Source organism: Octopus bimaculoides, chromosome 2 (assembly GCF_001194135.2).
Source record: "Octopus bimaculoides isolate UCB-OBI-ISO-001 chromosome 2, ASM119413v2, whole genome shotgun sequence".
NCBI lineage: Eukaryota > Metazoa > Mollusca > Cephalopoda > Octopoda > Octopodidae > Octopus > Octopus bimaculoides.
In genome coordinates this window covers 129442368-129454801 of record NC_068982.1, presented here as the reverse complement: position 1 = coordinate 129454801, position 12434 = coordinate 129442368, and the positions used below count along the sequence as shown (strand labels likewise).

The 12434-nt window shown below is 33.7% G+C and overlaps 2 protein-coding genes across 2 annotated transcripts in view; one reads left to right on the top strand and one right to left on the bottom strand.

Moving 5' to 3' along the window:
- LOC106879226 (spliceosome RNA helicase DDX39B) overlaps nt 1–4984 on the bottom strand; it is a 9399-nt gene extending 4415 nt beyond the window's left edge. Inside the window, exons 1-5 of the mRNA XM_014928706.2 lie at nt 4849–4984; nt 3643–3875; nt 3175–3302; nt 1511–1790; nt 1132–1250 (exon numbers count right to left, since the gene is read on the bottom strand). Coding sequence (XP_014784192.1) covers nt 1132–1250; nt 1511–1790; nt 3175–3302; nt 3643–3850 — 735 coding nt within the window. The 5' untranslated portion in view covers nt 3851–3875; nt 4849–4984. The remainder of the gene's footprint in view (nt 1–1131; nt 1251–1510; nt 1791–3174; nt 3303–3642; nt 3876–4848) is intronic.
- On the top strand, nt 4983–11167 carry LOC106879227 (UPF0184 protein). The gene is made up of 2 exons (XM_014928707.2): nt 4983–5115; nt 8614–11167. The coding sequence occupies exons 1-2, from the start codon at nt 4989–4991 to the stop codon at nt 8790–8792; spliced, it is 306 nt and encodes a 101-aa protein (XP_014784193.1). The 5' UTR covers nt 4983–4988; the 3' UTR covers nt 8793–11167.
- Nucleotides 11168–12434: the final 1267 nt, after the last annotated feature.

Genomic DNA, 12434 nt, shown 5'->3' with positions numbered 1-12434 from the left:
TTTTTTTTTTTTTTTTGCAAATATAAGTAACTTGATACATTTGTAAAATTAACAGCTAAATTATAGAGTATTACATAATAGGAAAAGGTGGCATTACTCATTTAGTATAGACTAATTTATCTAAAATTCAATTATGTATAGCTATAACAATATAAAATGATCTTGTAAAATTACATTTTAATTCATGACAAATATTTTACATAGATCTAGGAAATTAAAAATAAAATTTTGAAACTAACTTGTTAAATTAAAGTCTAATAATGTTGTAAAAAATGCATTCTGGAACAGTTCCAAAAATAATTAAATATTAATTAAATAAAGAAATGAAGAGTTTAAAATAAAATAAGTCACTGCAGATATGAAGACTGCAGAAATTGGCTCCATCTTCATTTGTTGGTGTTGACCATACTTGAAAAGCACTGTTTGATTTCCTCAATATCCAAATTTCTTCCCACTCTTAGAGCATTTCAACCAAGAAGTGATGTTGAAAAGGTCTTCAGCTTCAGATTCTAGCAGAAGTATCCAGCTATTGCCACTCCAACTGGTGGAGGCTATTTCAGGACAGCCAGGCAAGGATGGACAGAAATGCCAGAAATTCAAGACACTCCCACAGCAGCAAGAACGCCAGAGAAGATATAACATCTCCTGCAGCCACATTAAGGATGGATTAATCTAAGTGAATAAAAACTATGAAGATAACGCCATCAAAGAGTCACACTTTGCCCATCGCTTTGAGAGCTCAAGGTGTTTGTGTGCCTCCACTGTAGACTGAAGACTAATTAAAATTAAGGTATGGAATATTTTCTTCGTAACTTGAAATTATAATTAAATGAAGTAGGTATCTAATGGAAATTGCGCTTTTATTTATTTATTTTTTAAAATTTAAATGTGGAATTTCTCATGATGAAAAGACTTCTGGTGGCCTGCACTGGTGCATCAGATTCAGGATAATATTTCAATTTTAAAAAAGACTGCCTAATACCCTAATTACAGCTCAGAATTATCTTAAACCAGCTTTCTTTTGACTTCATTCCATCCAAATAAAGCGACTAGCAGTATCCGTCAGCCATTTTCACAATGCTGTAAACGTGCATTGATAGACGGCCTAAGGGAATAATTGGGGATAATTACATCTTGCATAAATTTCTTGCAAACTGGACGAATCTCTTTGCTCAGTGTTGCACTGAACATCATGACCTGCTTCTCATGTGGAGTCATACGGAAGATTTCTTGCACATCTCTTCGCATATCTGAAAAACAAAATATGGCATATATTTAATGATTGCCTTAAATTACAACTACATATTTAATTAAGAAAGCAAAATTATAACATGAAAATACAAAACCAACATCCAACCAAGCAACTAACACCACAATTGCATGATAGGGTTTCAGACAAATTCAAATCTCTGCAGAGTTAAGCACATCTAAGATAAATAAAAGTTATGTCTGCATATAGGCTATATAATAAAATAAATAAAATGGATTGCAGCAATATTGCAACACTTACCTAATTCATTCAACATCTTGTCACATTCATCAAGTATAAAATGTTTCACATGTTTTAAAACCAATGTTTTGCTGTTTTTTGTCAATGCTAGGATACGTCCAGGAGTGCCAACAACGATATGGGGACAATTCTTTTTCAAGACCTCTTCATCTTTTTTAATGGGTAAACCACCAAAAAAGACAGCAATTTTCACATTATTCATGTATTTACTAAATCTTTCATATTCTTTACTAATTTGAAATGCAAGCTCTCGAGTGTGTGCTAGAACAAGCACAGACACCTAAAAAGAAAAAAAATATTAAAATTATAAAACTAAAATATTCTTTAAAAGATCTCAAACAGTAACTACATTAAACTTGTTAAACCTTAAAACTTCCGGGAATTAGTTACTAAAATGCAGATCAAATAAATAGTACTGTCATTAAAGCAACCAGACCTGGTTGATTTAGATACTAAGAGATTAATCAAAGATATATTCATTTTACAATAATTTCAAGTGTTATTTAGACTGTAAGTAGAGTCAGTTTCACAAGTCTTAATGTGGCTTTATTCCTTCATAAAAGTGACTTCTTATTCTATGTGTTCAATTTTCCGAGAAGTTTAAAAATTTATAGAATAATGACTAATTAAATGAATCTAGATATATTCCAAAAATGATATATCATCATCATCATTTAACTAACGTCCGCCTACCATGCTAGCATGGGTTGGATGATTTGACTGAGGACTGGCAAACCAGATGGCTACACCAGGCTCCAATCTGATTTGGCAGAGTTTCTACAACTGGATCCCCTTCCTAACGCCAACCACTCCGAGGGTGTAGTGGGTGCTTTTACGTGCCACCGGCACGAAGGCCAGTCAGGTAGTACTGGCAACTGCCACGCTCAAAATGGTGTATTTTACGTGCCACCTGCACAGGAGCCAGTCCAGCGGCACTGACAACGATCTTGCTTGAATGATTTTTTTCACGTGCCAGTAAGGCGACGCTGGTAACGATCACACTCAAATGGTGCTATTTACGTGCCACTGGCATGGAAGCCAGACAGCTGCTCTGGCCATGATAAAGCTAGGACAGTGCTCTTAGCGCTCCACTGGTACAGGTGCCAACAAGCATTTTCAATTATTTACATGAATAAACAGATATGATTTATTTCCACTCTTATTCTATATGCCAACCCTAAAATTAAGGTTTAGCCTTTTCTGTGAAGTTGACCCACTAAAAACATGTCAAAGCACTAGTATAATGGCAATAAAAGTTGGATTGTTTAGATGTTAAATACTTAATCCACTACACCAGATTTAAGGACATCTCAATTCAGCTGCTATTTCGACTATGTAAACAGAATCCTCCATGTCTAATTGTGGCCTTACTCCTCAATAAGAATAAGTGACCACTCATTCAATGTATAATATTCAATTATTTATATCTTTACAAATACTCAACTGTTATTCATGTCAGTTCACAATCGAAACAGACATCTAATACAATTTCACAGTTGTCTCTTATAAAACATATTTCAACCACACTCTCCTCTTGCTTGCAGGTACTTTTTCTCACCTTCTCAATGATTTTTCACTCTAAATATAATTTTGTATGACAATGCTTTGATGTTGACGTGGTTTTACCCCAAAGTTTAGATATTTCAAATAAATCTTAAAGTTACCTGGCCATCCACAGGTTCAAGCTGCTGAAGTGTAGCCAGCACAAATACTGCAGTTTTACCCATACCGGACTTTGCTTGACACAACACATCCATGGACAAAATAGCTTGAGGTATACATTCATGTTGAACTGTAAATTAAAAAAATACATTGAATAAATTTACCAATTACAAATATATGTTAAATAAATTTACCAAACAGAACAGGTCTTCTGCTGTAGAGGAGCTATGTGTTTACTCACAATATAGAAGAGAGGGTGGAGACAGAAAGAGTGATGATCCGAAAATACAATACATCGATTTATATAGCCTTCGTACAATATGCCCTCTGTATGAAATTCTTTTTTTTCAATTCCCCAGCAGTAAAAACCTCAATCAAACCTCTCATGAACAATCTAAAAATGGGATTTCACGCAGAAATATTACATCAAAATTAAGGTTAAGTTAGTACTAATCTCAATATTTTAATACCTTCAGAAGGATGTTCAAAACCACAATCAACAATGGCCCGAAGTAATTCAGGTTTTAAAAGGAAATCTCGGAAACCAGAACTGTGAATTGACACATAAGTTCCTTTCACGTCTTTTTTTGTGGGTCCATCGCCAGTTCCATCAGCAGTGGTTTCATTATCCTCCTCTTCATAATCAAGAAGTTCATTCTCGTTTTCATTATCAGCCATGGCTACTTTCAGAAAGTTGACAATTCTGAAAATAAATATATCAAAACATGTATTTATTTACACGAAAAAAAGAGATTCCAAAATGCAAGAATAAACAGATTACAAACAAGATAGATCATTTTTAAAAACCATTTAGGAAAGCTGCAAGAAAGCCGCAATGTTTACTAAAATGAATAAGTATTACTAATATTGCCAATCGTCGTAGTGATATATTCATTTTGAACAGTTTACAAATAAATTCCAAGTTAGACACCGAATATCCTAGTGATTAATACAAAAAAAAAAAAAACTTACTCCGCTAACGAATTGCTTGCTTGAAAAAGATCGAAGGAAAATATTCATTACAACAAGTAATAACTATTGCCGAGCCTCTTTCAGCTTCGGCCATTCGAGCCGGCATGCGTGGAGAAGAAAGCAAGAGCAAACACACACACTATTGAGGAAACAAAGGCCTTTATAGTGGGTAACTAATGAGAAAACTTCGAATCTATTCGCTAACATTATTCTTTACTCATTTAAGACTACTGAATACAATTATCGTGCAAGTTTATTTATATAATAGTTTAATAAAAGGCGGACGAGAAGTAATTTAAAGAAGAAGCCCAGAGTATAAAAATGGCGACGCATCAGCACATATTACAAAAAAAAAACGAACTTTCCATTAACTGTGAGAACAATTTTAAACGAATGTAAAATGCATATCTAAAATACTGCATTTCATTTTTCTTGAATATAAATTCCTTTTCGGAGTGGTATTGAAATGGTATGTTTAGTTATATTAATGAAATCAAAATTAATGATAACTGATATGATATGGAAAAGGTCAATTGTACCGCGAAGACGTAAGATTAAAAACGAGGAAATAAAATTATACATTCCCAAGAAAATATCTCAAAACTTAAATAAATCAAATAATCAATAATCCATTAAATGAAATTATGAACCTATTATTAAATATTATTAGGGATGCAAATGGATGAAATAATGATTCTACTTACCAACAAAAATAGATAAGGATATTAGAGATTTTACAACTAAGTAATTGTGGTTTAAAACCTGCTCTGTAATTGGTCGGTAAGGTTTGCAATTTCGACCAATCAGCAAATGTTTTATTTCAGATTAACATGTGATCAGTAAGATGTCTTGCGGAGACGGAGAACCGTCTGATGCAGAGGATACGATGAAATCTCCTAAAAACGTCGAAGTTGTAATTGATCCGGAGGACATAGGAGACCTTGACGATATTGTGGACCATTGTAGCCAAGGTAAAAAAAATAATCTTTTTCTTTTTCCAGTAAAAAGATGATTCAAAATAATTTTGACACCTATCATCCAAGTTAACTTTTATGTTATAGAAGAGCGTGTATTTCCCAATTTAAGCTGTAATTTCGAGAAGATGTCTTTCTAAAAATGAATTTCAGAACTTGTGGTACTTGAATTTTTAAAAAGATTTCTACTCGCTGAAATTCCATCTTTCATCAAGACAACTGGTCATTACTCTAGAGAAGTAGAATATGGGTTTCGCTATTATTGTTGACAATTTGTTTGAATGGAAAAAAAAGATTGACTGGGGAAGCTACTTAACATTTAAAATGCTTTAGAATTCACAGCTTCATAATTATCTTGTCCTTAATTACTTTGTTTTTCAACAGATGGACGTTTTTCAGTCGAAATAAGCGAAATTAAGTATTTCCACAAAAAGTGTACAAGAGGCCTAAGGTGAGAAGGCCACTAGCATTTTGCAACTACAAATTCGGAAGACGTTAAGAAATTTTTCCTTAAATAAGTCAAAACACACTGCTCAATATTATAGCTTATAAAATTGATTGTGGATCAATATTATTGTTTAACCCCAAGTCAGACTTAATTGAACAGGCAATATTCCAACTTGTTAATTACCAAGCAATATTCCAACTTGTTCAATGTATCTTGGACTGCACTCTCCAATGTATCCTTTCCTGTTTTGAAGATGGTAGGGAGTAGTTTTTAGCTATTTAACTAGTGTTTTTAACTATTCAAGTAACCACGTAGAGGTCCCCAGAGTATGATTTGGAGTGTGGGTACAACGAACGTCCACCAAAAGCAACTTCTTGTGTTAGTTGGGTCTTAAGGTGTTCATCTAACTTGAGAAATGATACTTTCGGATGCACACGTATGAGTATTGGGTAGGATTCTTGGGGTGTTCTGGACCTGATGTAGCCAGTGGATTCCTACGCATCACTGCAGCTGGGCTATCCAACTTACGCCTCATGTTTTAGTTTGTATTTTGTTTAAATTTTTTGTGTATATTTATATAATCATATATTTATCCTGTATTGATTTCAATTTATATTTATATTTTTTGATATGTTCATTGTATAACATCCTTAGGTCTCCTTTCATTTTCATAGTTATTTTGTCCATCATATGATTGTAATCCCTATGTCTATATTTTCCCTGTTGTATGTAGAAATTGGTCCTTGGTGGCCAATAAATGAAACAATTTTATTGACGGCAGAATCAGTAGGAAGTACATCAGGCTTGTGATATTTAGCTAAATTCTTTTAAACTCCGAAGAATTTAGCTAAATCCTGTCCGAGTTGATTTCCAGGGTCAATAAAGTAAAATACTGTGGTTGATATACTTTACCCTCTCCCAAAGTTTGAGTCCTTGTAAGAATTAATCATAATTGTTATTTAGATAAACGAAGGAAGTTTCTATGACCTTAAGAGGCCTCACAAGTGAAATCTATGTGGTCGAACTTCTGGCATTGACACCAGCAGGAAAAATATAGCTTGGAAACAAATAACGTGTCACTATATGGTCGCTTGACTTTCTAGTATTTTCCGGTCCTAAAGAGGATACTTATTTGAAATGCAAGTTGACATAAGATATCAGGAATTTAAAATTTAGTCCTTGTGAATTTATGGGCTTTAGTTGTTTTCTATTCATATACAATGAACAAAACAAAATGTAGTGCAAGACTGTTTAGCTAACATATATTATTGGGTCATAATATTGATAAAAGAAACTGAATTGTAATTTATCCATTGGGTAATGTTTAAAATAACTGATCATTGACATACAAGCACAAATATTTCTTTTAGATCTGTTTACACAGAAGCTGTGTTGTTTGTTAGTAATGACGGAGAGAGAAACTCAAGCTCACAAAGGAAGTAGTTTACAACTGTCTCCTTCACTGTTTAGATTTTGAAAGTGAGGACTTATGGACAGTTTTTGTCAGGATTAGAAAGGCTACTTTTGTTGGGGATATAGGAACTGTTGTGTCTCATATCCATTGTTTGGCTCAGATCACTGGAGAGAAAGATTAAAGAGTTTGACGAAGATAATAAAGTAAGCACTATCGAGGTTAGTCACCTTGTAAAACAGGTTCAGTTAGATAAAGTTTTTGCTCTTGGTAACTATGGTTGTAAGACAGATAAAATGGAGGAGAGTTATTTGCATGTTTGAAGCAAATGTAGTGGCTTCTGGTCCACAACATACAGTGTTACTTTTGTAGGTTGAAGTATTCTAGAAAGTTTTGACCTCTGTACCTTGATGGAATGCCCTGGTAGTTGCTACCATTTAGCTCTCTCTTCCTTTATTCTACCATCCAATCTATGTTCTGATCCCCGTTCCTTGTGAGTTTGCCATGGCACTTTGCCACCATCTCCTTTCTGCTCTCTCTTGTACTCTTACTGTCTTCCACTTTCTCTTCCTCTTCCTTCTGGCTAAGTAACCATGTATCATCTCCTTTACAGCAGCACACCTGTTACTGTCCTCATTCTTGATCACTCTTTCTCTCTCTTACTGGCCAGGTAACCATGTACCTCATCTACAGCAAGACACCTGTTTCTGTCTCTCTGTTACACTCTAACCTTTCGTCATCTGACACGAGACCACCTCCTCCAATTCCCCCTCCCCCTCTCAAAGGTTCTCGTACCTCCTATGCAGCAAGACGCCTGCTCTTGTCTATGTCTCTCTCTTCCTCTGTGACACTAACCTCGTGTCATCTGACACAAGATCCCATCTTCCAATGCTCCCTCCCCTCTCAAAAGTTCTTTGTCTTGCAAGTTACTTGGTGCCACGTAAAAAGCATCCAGTCCACACTAAAGTGGTTGGTGTTTGGAAGGGCATCCAGTCATAAAAACCGTGCCAAAACAGACGCAGAAGATAAGTGCTGTCGTCTGCCTGGCCAGTGCCTGTTAAACTGTCCAGCATGGAAGGCGAATGTTACACGATGATGGTGCTAGAAAATTAGATGGAACTTCATATCCAAACTGTTTAACTGCACTGATAGTAAAATAATAATAATAATAGTAATGATTTCAAATTTTGGCACAAGGCCAGCATTTTGGGGAGGGGATAAATTGATTACATCAATCCCAGTGTTTCACTGGTACCTACTTTATCAACACTGAAAGGATGAAATGCAAAGTCGACCTTGGTGGAATTTAAACTCAGAACATAGCGAGAGGCAAAATACTACTAAGCACTTCACCCGGCATACTAACGATGCTGCCAGCAATTATAGGGGTGGGGCTAAGTCAATTATATCAACTCCATTGTTCAACTGGTACTTACTTTATTGATCCTGAAAGGATGAAAGATGAAGTTAACCCCAGCAGCATTTGAACTCAGAATGTAGTAATATTTTTTACTTATTAAACAGAGATATATCTACCTGATCACTAAAACTGGTCTATATTCTTTTATGCTACTTTAGCTTTTAAAGAATGATTTATGTTTATATTTTTCTAATGTCCAGAAATTTATATTTTCAGAATATGTATCCCTAAATAATACCCTGGACCAGCTGGATACATGTCTGGCGACCTTGGAAGAGCAGAGTGATGGACTGTATGCTCGGCTTAAGGATCTACTTGCCTCTACAAAGGATATTCGCCAAGAGCTACAAATGCAGAATAACAGTGGCAACAGTTCTGACCAGCCTGAACATTGATTATGAGACAAAACATTTTCATGTTGACGGACATTCCAAAACCTAATTCTGGCTTTGTAAATTGGATGTATTATTTACATGTTACTAATATTGTATTGAAAGACAATAGAGTTTAATCAAAAAGACCTTGTGTAATCAGTCTTTCTCCATTTACATTCCAGTCCAGTATATTCAAGATGATAGCATCGTACTGATTCTTTGTGTAGATTATTTACTTAGTGAATTGTTTGATCACCAAAGTATCTGGTATGTAATTAGCTACAAGACTGTTGGTATTTATTTTTTCCTTCCTATTATTCTTATACAAAATATTAATACATTGTATATACTGATTGTTGTATAAGTCACTGAATGATATTTTGAAGATTGGTCCCTTAATCAATTTGAAAGAAATTGAATTAGATTTAAATATTTTTATCTAAATTAGATGTAAACAATTTTCTGATACAGTGTACTGTATTTCCCTTCCTTGTTATTTTTTTGTTACTGTGGCAAGTAGTGGCCATTTGTGATCCATGGAAGTTGTGATTAAATAAAAATGGTTTTATTTATACCCTTTATCTTATTAGTGAAGGTATGAACACCTCATTTATCTTATAACTTCAGAGTTCTCTACTAGCATAACAAATGATAATGTAGATTCCTGTTTTCCTTCTTTTCATTCTGAGATTCCATATAAATAATACTGTTACAATAGGTTCTGTGATGTAATTTATAAGATCTTTATGAGTTAAGTCTTTGACTTTGTTCTGACTCTCAACTATTTTCCTATTGCTAAGTCTTCAAGTTTGTATAAGTATATCATTATTATTATTAAATCAGCTTTCCTCTTCTTGCTGGTTTAAAATCAATTTTACCTTTATTTTAAACTTGAGTTACTAGAAGCATTCAGCAGAGATTGATGAGTTTAATTTCTTATTTATGAATTAGTAGCTCAATGATCTTTTTTTCACTTAAGTCTGGAGAAAGGGACATGGCTCATGACCTTTGCAGATCCTTTGAAACTGATGGCCTTCATGCTGTTAATGTTCCATTTAAACTGTTGCAGGGAGAAGATTCTGGAGTATTGATATTCAGAAGAGAAAGAACTGGGTATAATGGTTAGTGAGGGGTTAAGGGAGTTGGAGGCATCAAGTGATAAGAGGTGAAAAGATGAATGGGCCATGAGTGATGGAGATGCAAGACCAAGCAGCTCTGAGGAACAGAGGCCATTATAGTAGTGATAGAATACATAGAGAAGAGACAGCATGCCTTTGGGCAAGAGTCTGGAGTGTTTTTTTTTTTTAAACAAAATATTACATATCTGAACTATCTCTTTGAAATCTTTTGTTCAACTTAATTTCAGTAAATTAGTATTGTTTGTATATAAAATTTTCCCCAGGTGATATAAAGTCTGTTTCTTATATTTATTGATGTAATTTAAATTATCTCCATTACTAGATTAAAATATTCTGAAAAATTGTATAGTATCTTACTCATAATGAAAGTGCTTGTAAATTTATTGAACTTCAAGATGAAATGTTCTTAATTTCATTAAATTCTGAAACTTTATTGAACTCCATGAAATTTTCATTAAAGTTTCAAAGTTTGTTGAATGTTTTCTTAGAGAACACTTGATTTCAAAGAATCTTTATTGTTATATCTTTTTTAAAGAAAATCTGTAAAACTTTGTTGGACAGTGTTTATAACTATATGAAAACCTTGTGCTGAGAGACATTGAACTAATTACTACCATCAGCTGAAAAAATTATTTATAAGATTTGAAGAATGCCCGCTTAAAGATAATGAAAATGTGAAGTGTTATTGTTGAACTTTACAATTTGGAATGTTTTGTCAGGCTTTAAATAAGTTTATTTAATGGTGGGAGAGGACCACTAAAAATATCAATTTAGGAATTATTGGATTGAAATGCCTTTATTGTGCCTGTAGAAAATTTTACATCAAATGCAAGTATGGCTAGGTGTCATTAGTCTAATCTGATTGCATATGTTTTCTAGGAAGAATATACAAATTTTCAATTCTAATTTAAAGAATATATTGTAATATTTTTTTCTTTAGTATAAATTTTTATTTCTGGATAGTATTATGACCAAATCATAGATATATAAAACTTCAACAGTTAATGGTATGCAATATTATCAACAAGTAAAATGAATTTATTTAATAGTGTATGTGTGTGTTAAATGGTTGTCATGACTCTTCCCCGATGTGTTTGTTCACACAATCTCAGATCATCACTTACCATGCAAATAACAAATGTTATATATAATTCTTATTAATCAATGTTATACTAGAATCTTAATTTTCTAACTTAATATTCCAAGCTAAGATATTTGGAATAAATTTGTTATATATGAAGTAAAAAGGAAATTAGACTCTCTTGTTTTTGTACTTTTTCAAAATACACTTTTTCTGGCTGCTTATTTGGGGTTTAGGTTGAAGTCACTTGATTGCTGAAAATCTGAGACCTTTCAAAACAAAAGTGAAACAATAACAGAGTTCCTGTTTGAAATATTATTCTGAGTGTTATATATACATTATTGCTAGAGAGAGAAAATAAATTGTCTTGCTAGTGTAATCAAGATTAACTTCATTTAGAACATTTACGCCATAAGATATTTTATGTACAAATAATGAATTATGAAAAAAAAATGTCAAATAGGGATGGGTAGATAATGGGGTATCAACAATAGAGAAACCTGTATACAGAGATGTTTACAATTTTAAAAAATAGCAAAACCTTTGTAGATATTAGTGATCTGGTGGTAAAGCCGAGAAGAAAAATCCAGCAACATTTGGATCATTCAATGTATTTAAATAAGTCACCATTTTGAGCATGGCCATTGCCAGTACTGCCTGACTGGCCTTCGTGCCGGTGGCACATAAAAGCACCCACTACACTCACGGAGTGGTTGGCGTTAGGAAGGGCATCCAGCTGTAGAAACTCTGCCAAATCAGATTGGAGCTTGGTGTAGCCATCTGGTTTCACCAGTCCTCAGTCAAATTGTCCAACCCATGCTAGCATGGAAAGCGGACGTTAAACGATGATGATGATCACCATCATCATCATTGTTTTTTAACATCCGCTTTCCATGCTAGCATGGGTTGGACGAGTATATGATAAACAGCAAGACCAAGATTAGATTTAAATTAATGTTAGCCTCAATTCATTCAGAACAGTGTTCTTACTTTCAGGTTATAAAAGTTGGTCAAATTAAGAAAGCATCTTCCAAACCAAACTAAAATACTTTACTATAATTATCTCATAGCTTTGCAATTTCAATGATGTGATTGTTTTAGTTTTAGAATAGCATTGTAGGATTGGTATGAGAGGCCAGATCTGTGCTGTTAGAATATAACGTAGATAGTGGGCCAGTTTGAGTGTCCACAGGTATTTTTCATCGAGACAGAAGCCAACACATAGTTACTGCAATAGCATAAGAAGCTTACATTCAGATACCCCAGGGCTAGGTAGCTCATTAGGTTTACTTGCATTTTATTCAAAATTTCAAGAAATTATGTTTTCTCTTTCTAATATTTCATCTACTGTCATGGAGATTCCATAATTATGGAGTCAACAGTAATTATTTCTAATTTTAACACAAAACTAGCAATTTCAGGGGACAATTCAATTAGATTAAC

What these genes read in the sequence shown, in the direction of transcription:
- LOC106879227 (XM_014928707.2), top strand. Translation starts at nt 4,989, where the DNA reads ATGTCTTGCGGAGACGGAGAACCGTCTGATGCAGAGGATACGATGAAA. An exon ending in TGTGGACCATTGTAGCCAAG is followed by an intron (nt 5,116 to 8,613) that starts GTAAAAAAAATA and finishes TTATATTTTCAG; the next exon opens with AATATGTATCCCTAAATAAT.